Raw genomic sequence first — 12,692 nt, 5'->3', positions numbered from 1 at the left:
GCAGGTCTAAGGAGGGAGGTGAGAATGAATGAATGTTAATTACACATTGCAATGAGATGTTTATTCATTATGTCATCAATTAATGGTTCTATTTGGTGAAGAACTTCATCAATTAGCAACTAATAATTATTATTATTATCATCAAGTCCATAACAACTAGAATGTTTTGGTGCGAAATACTAAAATTGTCAAATATAAAGGGTTTGTTGTGTAATATATCATCATCGCCCTTGTGATAATTAAAGTTTAGGTGGCTATTATGTTGGAAACAGTACCACAAATTGGCATTTACATTCACAGATTTCACAATCTTGACCTATTTAAGCAAGGGTATACATACATCTCCAACTAATTACTTTTTTTTCCCTTTATTTATTTAGAATTCCTTTCCTGAATTTGACAATTTTTATTTTGTTTTAATTTGTGTAGATGGTATAGGATTAAAATTACCATGAGATGGGATGATGATAATGAAAATCAATCTTTCGGAATTCCCTCTAGAGTTGTTCAGTACGAAGGTAATTTAAATTAAGATTAAGAAAGATTTTATTTAGTTTCATTTATTCAATCAGATTTGTATTATAATCCTATAAATTGTTTTTTAAATAATGAATTTAAAAAACTAGTTGCTTTTGACAATATAGTTAGTAATCCATAATTGAAATGTATGGATAAATTTTTTGTTAAATTACATAATTGGTCCTATATTTTTAATGAAATTACAAATTGGTCCTTTTATTTTAAAAATTTGTAATTAAGTCTTTAAGGAAAATTAAAATTTGTGATTTAGTCATCACTGTTCAAGAAGTGATGATTTAACAGAATATTCTGAAAATATGCTCAGAATATTCTGTTAAAATAAAGAATATGTTGAGAATATTCTATTAAATTAAACACTTTTTGAACGATGAAGACTAAATTATAAATTTTAATTCTCTTTAGGACCTAATTACAAACTTTTAAAGTGTAGAGATCAATTTATAATTTTACTAAAAGTGTAGGGATCAACTGTATAATTTAATCTAAATTTTTTTATACTATGTATGTACTAAAAATCAGTCACTAAATCGATTATTTTTAATATAATTTTATATAAGTGACTAATTTAATAGCTAATTTTTAATGTAGAGATTAAATTTCTTTACGTGGCAGTGCATGATTGAAAAATAAATCTTATTATTAAATGGTATGATTAATAACTATATATATAGCTCCTGATGAGATGGATCCAAGCTATATAAAGGGCATATGGAGGATTGAAGAAAAAGACAACAGTTTCTCAACACAGCCCTTTCGGATTAGATATGCAAAGCAAGACATTTATCTATGTATCATGATCTTATTCAACTTATTTCATACTGAATTTGAGGTAATTAATTATTAATCATCCATGATCTCATTCTTCAAAAATATTTCATCCATGATCTTCTGTGTAGTTGCCTATTTATCTTATTATGCTCTTAAATTAAATAATGCAGGGATTCATTAGTACTGCTGTTATTTTAAAGTTTGAGCTTATGTATGTTCCCAAATATTATGATAACGGGTGAGTCATATAAAAAAAATTTAATTATACTGTTGGTCTATATAATTTTATCAGATTTGTAATTAGGTTTTTATATTTTTTTAATTAGTTTTTATATTATTTTTTTAATTTTATAATTAGATCATTTTCATGTCAAAAGTATTAGAATTAACAGAACATTTCTCCCAAAAAATGTGATCAAATGTTCGATTAGGTTCTTAATTATAGATATCTTTAATTTGCAAAGAAATATTCAGTTAAATCTAATATTTTTTACACTAAAAAAATCTAATTACAAAATTAAAAATAATGTAGGGACCCAATTAAAAAAATAAAATAAAAATTTAATTAAAAATTTAATAAAACTGTAGAGACCAATAGAACAAATAAACCTAAAAAATCGGTCAAAGTAGTTATTCTTAAAAAATAAAAAATGTGTTAATTTAGTTTTCAATAAATTAGATACCTCAAATTAATTTCTAAAAAATATTTATTATTCTGTTAATATCTTTTGAAAATTAAATTAACGTATATATAAAATTTTTTAAGTACTATTTTGACTATTAATCCTTAAGTGAAAATATTAAATTTCATTATACATATTTATGATTGACATTGGTATAATATATAGTGGTGAATTGGAAGCTTCTCTGGATTCTTCTCCAACTATCCATGAATTTCGGATTCCTCCTAAAGCTCTATTAGGGTTGCATTCATATTGTCCTGTCTATTTTGATTCCTTACATGCAGTGCTCATTGATGTTACTGTACATACATGTATTCTCAAATCTTCATCAAAATTTCCCAGGTTTGCCACACTCTAATATCATCTTTAATTAATTAGGTTAATCAACCATGCTTTCATTTTAAGATTAATTAATGTTAACCTTAATTTTTATTTGGTGAAATTCAGAGCTTTTATTTATGAACAAAAGATTAAGAGTTCAATTTTGGTTTCTCCTAAAAAAATTAGTATAAGCTGATAAAAATTTATACAAAAATTGACATAAATTCAAAAAGAGACTCTATCCTTTTACAAAAAGATTTATTAGATATAACAATATATATGTTTTTTTATCTTAGTCTTTTATAATGAGCAGTTTCATAATATTATGCATACATGAATAATGTTTAAGCATCAAATGCATGTTATTACTAAAATATATTTGAGGAGATATCAATGTATTTAAAAAAAAAAAAAGTAAGAAATTAAAATTGAACTAAAAATTTCATAAAATCTCAAGAGAGATAAGTACAATAGGACCTTAACTTTTTAATCACAAGTTTTTATGAGCATGCTTCAAAGTGAATTCTATGTTATCTTTATTGGGGTGTCTAAATTGTCTAATTTATTTTTTAAAATAAAAAATAAAATATTTAAAATTTATTAAATATTATCTATTTATTTTTTTTAGTAATTTAGGCACAATATTAAAGACATTATAGTATTCACCATGCTTCAATACATATAGTTAGGTGTTCACTTTAAAATAACAAAAAAATAGTAAAGGATGTTTTTTGTTCTTAACGTTTACAATTTTTTTAAAAAATATTCCTAACATTTAATTATATTTAATTTTGCCCTAATATTTTTAATTTGTCAAAATTATTCCTGGATGTTAATTTCATGTAAAATGTTATGGACAAAATAAAAAACTTCCAAAAATAATTTTGATATAAATCGAAAATGTTAGAAACAAAAGTGAATTAATCGAAAATATTAAGGACAAAATTGAATAAAATTAAATGTTACGGATATTTTTAAAAAAATCGCAAATATTAAAAATAAAAAACCTACTTTACCCAAAAAAAATTACAAATTTTCACTTTAATTTATCTATTTCAGAAATTCAGGCACCAGTGAAGTGAATGTTGGCCAAAGTTATAACACACCGAAGAATAATCAAGTATGTCTTAATTATTAAACATTATTATTAGGTGTCACATTTTTCCTTAACCCCCTTATATTGAGTTTCTTAACAAAACGTTTTATGTGACTAATTAAGCAGGGCTTTGGTGCAATCGCTTATTTAGATGTGAAAAAAAAAATGTTTATTAAAGCATTATTAACTGCTCGTGATATATTACTTGAAGAACTTCAAAGACTTAGTAAAGCAATTGATCAAGCTATTGATATTTCAAAATTTCTGTTAAATATGACCTCATTAAATTCCATATTTCAAGCAAATCATGTTTTGACACAAGGAAAATCACAAAATGGCCAAGAGGTTATTTTATTTTATTTTTTTCATTTTCAACTTATATATGAATTACTATTTCCGTTTTAAAATAACTACGGTTAATTCTTTTAAATTTGTACAGAAATTTAATGTCGATTTTTTAAATGCTGAAAACCTCAAATCTCTTAGTCAAAAAGAACTTTGGAAGTGTTTGGATTTATTAGGAGATCAATTGTTCAATTTATGGAACGAATTTTTAAAATTTCACAGGTTTGTTTTCTCATTTTGTATCGTTAAAAAAAAATAAATAGGTCTTTAATATTTTGATCTGTAGACATTTAAATTTTCAAAAATTTGAAAATACATTTAAGTTCGTGACATTTTTAAAATCAGGACATATCAATCCTTTATATTCACTTGGATCTGTCAGACTCAACAGAAAAATCAAACGTGATTCTTGTTATATTGACCTGGTTGATATGAATATATAGGTAAGAGAGTTTTTAGAATTAGACAAATTAGACTTAAGGATCAATATGTTCAGATTTTAAAAAAGTCAAAAACTTAAATATATTTTTAAATTCTCAAGAACTTAAATGTCTGCAAATTAAAAAATTAGGGATCGATTTGTTTTTTTTTTCTTATTAATTTGATGGTTGAATGTTAAATAAACATGCATGATTATATTCACTTGTTGGTAGGGAAAACAAAATACAGATTCTAAAGTATTTAAGAGAAACATGGTGTAAGGATAGAAAAGTTGAATGGTCAATATGGATGGTGTACTCTAAGGTTGAGATGCCCCATCATTATATAAATAATGGGATTAATTTATCTTCAAATCGTGGTAAACACAAAAGAGCTCTCACTTTATGGAAGCTTAATGACGAGGTTAGTGCTTACTTATCTCTATCTCATGTAATAATAAACTTCATCCTTTGATTAAATTTAAAATGTTTAACTTTTAGAAGTTTCTATTATCTCCTTCAATTTCTAACTAAATCTTTGATAAAATATATGACAGTTTCTTAACTATATACTAAACAAAATTTAAAATGAGTCTAACCAATATTATAAGATTAGTATAATTTGTTATTTTTGACCAGTCAATAATATTTAAAAGTGTTTCTTAAAAGTATAGTGTTGGATTAAAATTTTTAGGCTATTAACTAAAAATACCGAACAATATAAACAAAAATGGCTGGTCTTCAAACTTTTCTCTTCGAGTATCCTATAATTTTATTTAATATAATAGATAAGGGTAGACATATGGGGCGAATGGAGGCCTCCGTTCCTCAGTTTTTTTTATAAAATAATAATAATAATAAAGTATTGAGTATGATTTAACTTTTTAAAAATTATATAATATTTAATCTAGTATATATAAAAGTTCAATTTAACTTAAATATTAATGATATCTAATATTTAAAAATTAAGTAACAATATTAAAAAAATATGAAAAAGATATTATTACTGATATTTTTTAGTTAAATAAAATTTTTTAAATTTCATAAAGTGGATTATTTTTCTTCTTGTGACTGTCTTTTTTTATTTGTTTAGTATTAACTCTCTGTTTCAAATGTTACAATTGAGAGATTTTTTTTAGCTATGAATATTGTGAAGAATAACTCAAAAATAAAATAAAAGATGAATTTTTTGCTAATTATCGTTTAATTACATTGAGAAAAAAATTACTGAAAAATTTGACACAAATTCTATTATCAATAAATTTTATAAAATAAAAAATACACATATTTTTTATCCTTTAAAATATATTTTCTATTGGTATATTTTTATATATTTTATATTATATAATTTTTTTGTATATTTTTTTAATATTATATATATCATTGGTCGTTGATGAAAATATTTCTGAAACCAAAATAAATAATTTTTAATTGAAAGGATTAATAATAAAATGAAAATTTGTGTTGTACTTCATACACAGCCTATTCAAACCGCAGTAACACGTGCTGAGATGCATCGAAGGAGCATTGCACAAATGCGGGTAATTAAGTAAATCGTGAATCGTATACGGACTATTAGGAATAATTAAATATGATTATAATTAATTAATTAATTAATTAAAATTTGCCTATTGTTTTTGCAGATTAACAACCGATCAATTCAAGACATGCATATATTTGGAGACCCTTTAAGAACACCAATTGTGATTGTTGAACATGTCATCACAAATGCACAACGAAGAACTATTAGTCAAGATTCATATTTGATACATACCAAGCTTTTTACAGCCTCACACAGCTTTCAACGACTACCTAACATTACCCACCAATCGGAACACCATTTTCATGTCTTGAACATTGTTGTCTTTGTGCATGGCTTTCAGGCATGTCCATCTTATTCTCCTCTCTAAACCCTACTATAATACAACAAAAATTATTTTTAGCGACAAATTTTTTATGACAGTAACATAATCGTCACTATATATCTTATTTAACTTATATTTCTGTAGTAATTATATATTTGTTGTTATTACTATATATTATAATAACAATTATATACTTTTTGGGATCATTAAAAATTTTTTTAACGACAAAAAATAAGACGGATAATGTCTGATTGCCAATAAATATATTAGTGATTATTTTTATTACTGCTAAAAAAATAAATGACGATTAAAAATAACTTTTTTCACATGTCTTAATATGTTGATTCAATCCGATTCGAATAAAATCATATTTGATTTATTTAGGTATTTGATAAAATGTTAAAATGTTTTTGAAATAAATCTAAAAAGATTATATATTTATCGTTTAATAAAATGTTGCAGGGGCATCATTTAGACCTAAGACTTGTTAGAAATCAATGGGTTTTAATTGATCCTGAAGTGGAATTTCTTATGTCAGAAGCCAATGAAGATAGAACAACATCTGATGATTTTAGAATAATGGGTCAAAGGCTGGCTAAAGAAGTTATTTCTTTTGTGAAGAGAAAAATGGATAAAGCTTCAAACTCAGGAATTTTGGGAGATATTCAGCTAAGTTTTGTTGGACACTCTATGGGCAACCTCATTATAAGATCTGCACTTGCAGGTAGCTCACATTTGCAAAAGTAATATGAAAAATCTTTTATTTGCATAACAAAAATTATTTATCAAATTAGTAGTTATATATTTATATATATTATTTTATATATTTTTAATATTTATTTTATATTTTAATATTATTTTATATAAATACATGATTTTTTATACATATTACAATATATTACTTCTGCTTCAAAATAATATATCTGCTAAAAATAAGAGACTAAACTGGAGAAAAAATTTGTGTATTATTAAGTGTATTTCAGTTGTCTATTTAAATTGTCTGGAATGATACAATATAAAAGGGTATTTATAGGTATTAAGAGAATCGTAATAATAAAGACATAATCTCCTATAATAAATATTCAGATATACTAAATAATACTAATTGATCCTAATTATATTCTAACAATATCAAATACCATTTAAAAATATTATTTATATAATTATGAATAGTAGTATTTATTTTGTATTTGTTTTTTAATAAAAATGTTACTATATCATTAAGTTTCAATAAAAAATAAGTTTTAAAAATATTTTTAGTATGATCTCCATTTATAAAAATATAAATTAGAAGTATATTTTTTTATATTTGACTTTAATTTTATCCGTAATAATTTATTTCTATTTTACTCCTAGCATCTCAATATATATTCAATTAAAAATTCTAATTAATTCTTTTAATTATTCTTCTAATTTTTAAATTTAATTTTTTTATCGTTTTAATATTTTCAAAAAATAACATATATATTTAAAATTTTAATTATTTAAATATTAAAAAATAAATTAAAACTCCAAATTATTACTTTATTCAATTATGTCCCTCAACATCGACAACATGTGAGTGCTAGAATTGTTACATCTAGATTAACTGTATTAATTATTAGTAACATTGTGTTGATTATGTATTTGCAGATAGTTTGATGGAACCATATCTAAGATACTTGTATACGTATATGTCCATATCTGGTCCACATTTGGGGTATCTTTATAGTTCCAACTCATTATTCAATTCTGGATTATGGCTTTTTAAGAAGTTAAAAGGCACACAATGCATTCATCAACTCACATTCACAGATGATCCACATTTTCAAAATACATTTCTCTATAAACTCTCTAAGGTATTATAAATCTTACACTATTATATATCAACTTTAATAGTGGTCGATTCATTTAGTAGTTAGTTCACTAGTATGCTTAAGTAAGTATTGAGAATTTGAATCTTTATTTTGTGTATGCAGAAACTTGTTGACAAAAAAACAAACTCTTAATAGAATTCAGATCTGCGACATAGTAGTCCTTGTGAAAATAAAAAAAATTATATATCAACTTTATTTTTTTTCACCTTTAAATTTCAAAAATATTTTAATAGTCCAATAGTTCTTATTTCAAAAAAAGTAAAAACTGAGGTGCAGTAAATTTCATGTGAAGTAGTTCACTAATATACTTAAATAAGTATTGAGAATTTGAACCTTCACTTTGTGTATGCAGAAACTCACTGACAAAAAAAAACCCCTTAAATAAAATTCAGAGCTGCGACAAAATAATCCTTGTGAAAATAAAAAAAAAATTATATATCAACTTTATTTTTTTTCTCACCTTTAAATTTCAAAAATATTTTAATAGTCCAATAGTTCTTATTTCAAAAAAGGTAAAAACTTAGGTACAGTGGACTTCATATAAAGTTGATAGCTGAGAGCCTTTAGATGAAAATTTAGCCAAATCATCTAACGGCTCTCACTTATCAACTTCAAGTGAAATCGATTGCACCTGAGTTTTTACCTTCAAAAATATTTTAATTGATTAAATGTGACCTTTCTTTTTAAGAAAATTTTGAGAAAAGTAAATTATACCGAATATTAATTTTTTTTTAAATAATTTTTTTTTCTTTTCATTTTTCCAGCAAAAGACCTTGGAATACTTTAGGAATATTATCTTAATATCTTCTCCACAGGTATTACTTTAATTTCTTTAATGTTTCTTAAAAAAAAATCATCTCTACGAATTTTATTTATTTACTGATTCTTATCATCATTAGCAATAATGATTAACAATTTTTTTCTTTATTTTTTTAAAAAAAATAGGATGGTTATATTCCTTATCATTCGGCTAGAATAGAATCATGCCCAGCAGCATCACATGACAAATCAAAGAAAGGAAGAATGTTCATAGAAATGTTAAATGATATTTTGGATCAAGTGAGAGTGAATCACGATGAACATCGTCGAGTTTTGATGCGTTGTGATGTGAATTTCGATGTGACTTCATATGGCAAGAATTTGAACTCATTTGTTGGACGTGCTGCTCATATTGAATTTTTGGAGTCTGATATTTATGCAAAGTTCATAATGTGGTCTTTTCCAGAATTATTTAAATAGCATCATTTTGCATTTAATTAGGGTTTAACTTCTTGCTTATGTATGTATATAGAGATCTTAGTTATGTTTTTAGTTGGCTTCAATATATATGTTTATTTGAAGCTTAATACTTTGTGTGTGTAGAGCATAATATATAGGAGGTGATAAAACTATGAAGGAATAAGAATAAAAAAAGATGAAAAAATTTTTATTGATTGTTAATTTATTGAATTGTAAATTATGAAGATAAAATTAAGTATATATAGAGTATTAGCTTATGAAAGATAAAAGCAAATAAAAATAAGATAAAGATAAAGATAAGATAAAAACTAAAATTATAATTGATTTTGTATATTCTGTTAGATTGAATTTGTAAGTCACGAAATTTTTTTATTGTTGTCATGAATTGAAGTGGAAGAATAATTTAATAGGAGACAAAAAAAATTTAACAAAAATAATTTTATAATAATAAGCTCTCTAATCATATTGATCAAATTGTCATTGGAACATAATACGAAACAAAACAAGTTCTCCACAATCAAAGGACCATTTAGAAAGATCAAGTGAGGAACATATTCATAACTGTTGAGTAATAAGCACCAGCAAGATATTTTAAATATCAAGTGTTCTCTATTTTTGGTGTTTTAAAACTCTGTTTGGAACAAATTTCATGAAATTAGTCAATTTAAAAATTATTATTGAATTCGTTCTCTGCATTGAGAGTCTTGTGATGCATCATAGTCTAGCTAAGCTGAGGTGCATCCATAGGTGGTGAAGGATTTTCTACCACTTGAGCTACAACCATTGATGGAGGAGAATATTCTGCAGTCGTAACCATAGGAGGATTTTCAGCATCAGCAATTGGAAGAAAATTGGGAAAAAATCGAGATTTAGATAAGAACTTGTCTAACGGTAGAAATATTAAAAGTAATTTTTTTACAACTTGTATAATAAAATAGGAAATTCCTAAAATACTCTAAACAGTAAATTTAATAGCAAAAATTAAAATGATCAAATATCAAAATTTTTATCGTGAAAAAATTTTTAAAAAATGGGACAAAAAATCTATAAGATCTAGTCTAATAAAATCTTTCACTATTAAAATAATAAGTACATAATTAGTTTTTGGAAAAATCTAGAAGACCAGCAGTTTTATTGAATTTTGGCCAGCATGTAACCAGCAGAGGAAGGTGAGCCATTGGATGAAATTTCACACCAATCTCACACCATCAAATCATCATTGATGGTTAATTGATGGCTAACAATCACAAAAATTGCTGGCCCCTAGCATTACTCTTAGTTTTTTTAGTAGTACTAGGACATTTCAATAATCAACAAAATACATCATCAAAATTGATGAAATCAATATAAACCCTCCACAAAGTAGGTATTTTAAATCAGACAAAACATAAGATAATACAACTAACAAGTTATATCTTAATATTTATCTTTACACCAGGAATAATATACTAAAATTTTATAAAAATTGGAACAAGTTTACCAATTCAATAAAATCAAATGACACTGCCCTTTTCATCTGTTTCTTTTTTTTTTCTTTAAGTGTGGGTTTCATAGAGACCCACCAACAAATCTCTCTCTTATTGACTTAAGTGGGAAATAAGTTACTCCATTAAATTTGTCTTTTCTTTACAAGAATCAAACTTTACTGTAAGTAAATTCTTAATCATCATATCTGAACTATTATCATTAGTATGGATTTTCTCAAGTGTATATGACTTCATCTCAAGTGCTTGACAAATCCAATAATACCACAGTTTTATGTGCTTCGATTTGGAATAAAACGTCAGATTTTTGCTGAGATGGACAACACTTTCATTGTCACAAAATAACACAAATTTTTCTTCATTAATGCTTAACTCTTATAGAAATTTTTTCACCCACGAGAGTTCTTTAGAAGATTCAACAACAACAATGTATTATGCCTCTGTGGTAGATAAAGCAACACATTTCTAAAGTCAGGATAACTAGAAGTAGACTTTTTTAAATCAAGATTCACAGTCATATCCGCATCTGTGTAGCCATCCAACACAAGTTGGCCACTCCCAAAACATAAACAAATCCTAGAAGTGCCACTAAGATATCTGAGAATCAATTTCACTGCTTGCTAGTACTCCTTGCTAGAAATAGAGAGAAACCGACTAACAACTCCAACTGTACCATGCGACCTGATGCTAACCTAGAATGGATGTCCGCCGGCGCCCACCCCTACGCACAAAACGAGCAACGCTATAATCGTTGTTTGCTGCCGATTGCAAGGTAATGCTACTTGTATCTGTTACCGTTTTCTCAGTATTTTCTTTTGAAAATTTTTTCAGTCTAGAACATGTAATTAATGATCAGTGTTTTATTCATGAAAAATGGATATTTCATTTTGCGATGATTCGAATATTTTCTTTAGTGTACTATCACTTCTTGCGGATATTTCTTTTTACGAGATTCAGATGTTTTTTTTTTGTTTAGATTTGAATTTTTTTTGTTACATTTGAGATGTTTCTTTTATAAAATTTAGAATGTTTTCTTTTATTAAACTACTTATGATTTTTTTTTGTTTAATTTGGATGTTTATTTTATTAAATTTTAAATTTTTTTTGTTAAATTTAAAATGTTTCTTTTATAAAACTTAGAATATTTTTATTGTTAAGTTGGGATGTTTTTTTTTTGTTAAACTTTGGATATTTCTTTTTCTTAAACTTGAGATATTTTGATGCAGGTTGACCCCTCACAGTGCACAAAAGAGTTGCGGCAAAGGGTACAACGATAGGGCGATGAGAGAGGATAGGATGGGACTTCACATTGATAAAATGGTTACAAATTTAAAATTTTATTTTTTAAAATTTAAATTTATTTTTTAAAAGTAGTTACAAGTTTAATATGTTATTGTTTAATAATTTTAAAAAGTTGTTAAAGTTGGTCCTATTCTAGTTGGTTACCTAATAAGATTAAATATGTATTTGTTAAAGTTTTTTATTCAATAATAAGAATATACACTCTGAATTAAAGATAGTGAATAATAATTAAACTAAATACTTAATTATCTTATTACATTTTTTGTATTTATTTGTGTTGCATTTGAAATATTAAATTACTATTAATTAATTAATTTTTTTAAAAATATTAATTTCCTATATTTTTTATTTAAAATATCTATTTGACATTATTTATTCAGAGGCAGAACCATCACGTTTAAAAAAAATTTTAAAAAATAATTTTATTATAAAAATAATTTATTTCATATTGGTAATATATAAAAACTAATTGTTAATTTAATAAAAGGATTAAATAACTAAAATTATACATTTTATAAAAATAATTTTGTAATTTTAAAATATTAAAAATACATTTTAAAAATAAACAAACTAAACATATTTTTATTATTTTTATATTTAAAAATAAAATTTCTTTTCACAAATCAATCATATCTTTTAAAATATAAAAAATTTAAAATAAAAATTATTTTTTAAAAGTAAAAATAAGAAATACTTTCAAAAAACCAAACAACATCTCAGTGATTTGAATCCTCATTAAAAGTTGCAGATTCAGGGTTTGTTTGGGTGAAATTT

At 24.6% G+C, this 12,692-nt stretch overlaps 1 protein-coding gene across 1 annotated transcript; it reads left to right on the top strand.

The window, feature by feature from the left end:
• Positions 1–259: 259 nt before the first annotated feature.
• LOC130945524 (uncharacterized) lies at positions 260–9,132 on the top strand. Its single transcript, XM_057874230.1, has 15 exons — positions 260–330; positions 430–518; positions 1,212–1,369; positions 1,479–1,546; positions 2,157–2,333; positions 3,372–3,432; positions 3,535–3,753; positions 3,848–3,975; positions 4,407–4,596; positions 5,654–5,713; positions 5,816–6,055; positions 6,500–6,761; positions 7,670–7,875; positions 8,658–8,708; positions 8,839–9,132. The coding sequence occupies exons 1-15, from the start codon at positions 260–262 to the stop codon at positions 9,130–9,132; spliced, it is 2,274 nt and encodes a 757-aa protein (XP_057730213.1).
• Positions 9,133–12,692: the final 3,560 nt, after the last annotated feature.

This window comes from Arachis stenosperma, chromosome 8, assembly GCF_014773155.1.
Source record: "Arachis stenosperma cultivar V10309 chromosome 8, arast.V10309.gnm1.PFL2, whole genome shotgun sequence".
In the NCBI taxonomy this organism is placed as follows: domain Eukaryota; kingdom Viridiplantae; phylum Streptophyta; class Magnoliopsida; order Fabales; family Fabaceae; genus Arachis; species Arachis stenosperma.
Note: the sequence above shows the minus strand (reverse complement) of the source record. Positions and strands in the feature narration are given on the sequence as shown.

Coding starts and splice junctions, on each gene's coding strand:
- LOC130945524 (XM_057874230.1), top strand. CDS start 260: ATGTTGGAAACAGTACCACAAATTGGCATTTACATTCACAGATTTCAC. Junction 331..429: donor CTTGACCTATTTAAGCAAGG/GTATACATACAT, acceptor TAATTTGTGTAG/ATGGTATAGGATTAAAATTA. Junction 3,433..3,534: donor ACACACCGAAGAATAATCAA/GTATGTCTTAAT, acceptor CTAATTAAGCAG/GGCTTTGGTGCAATCGCTTA.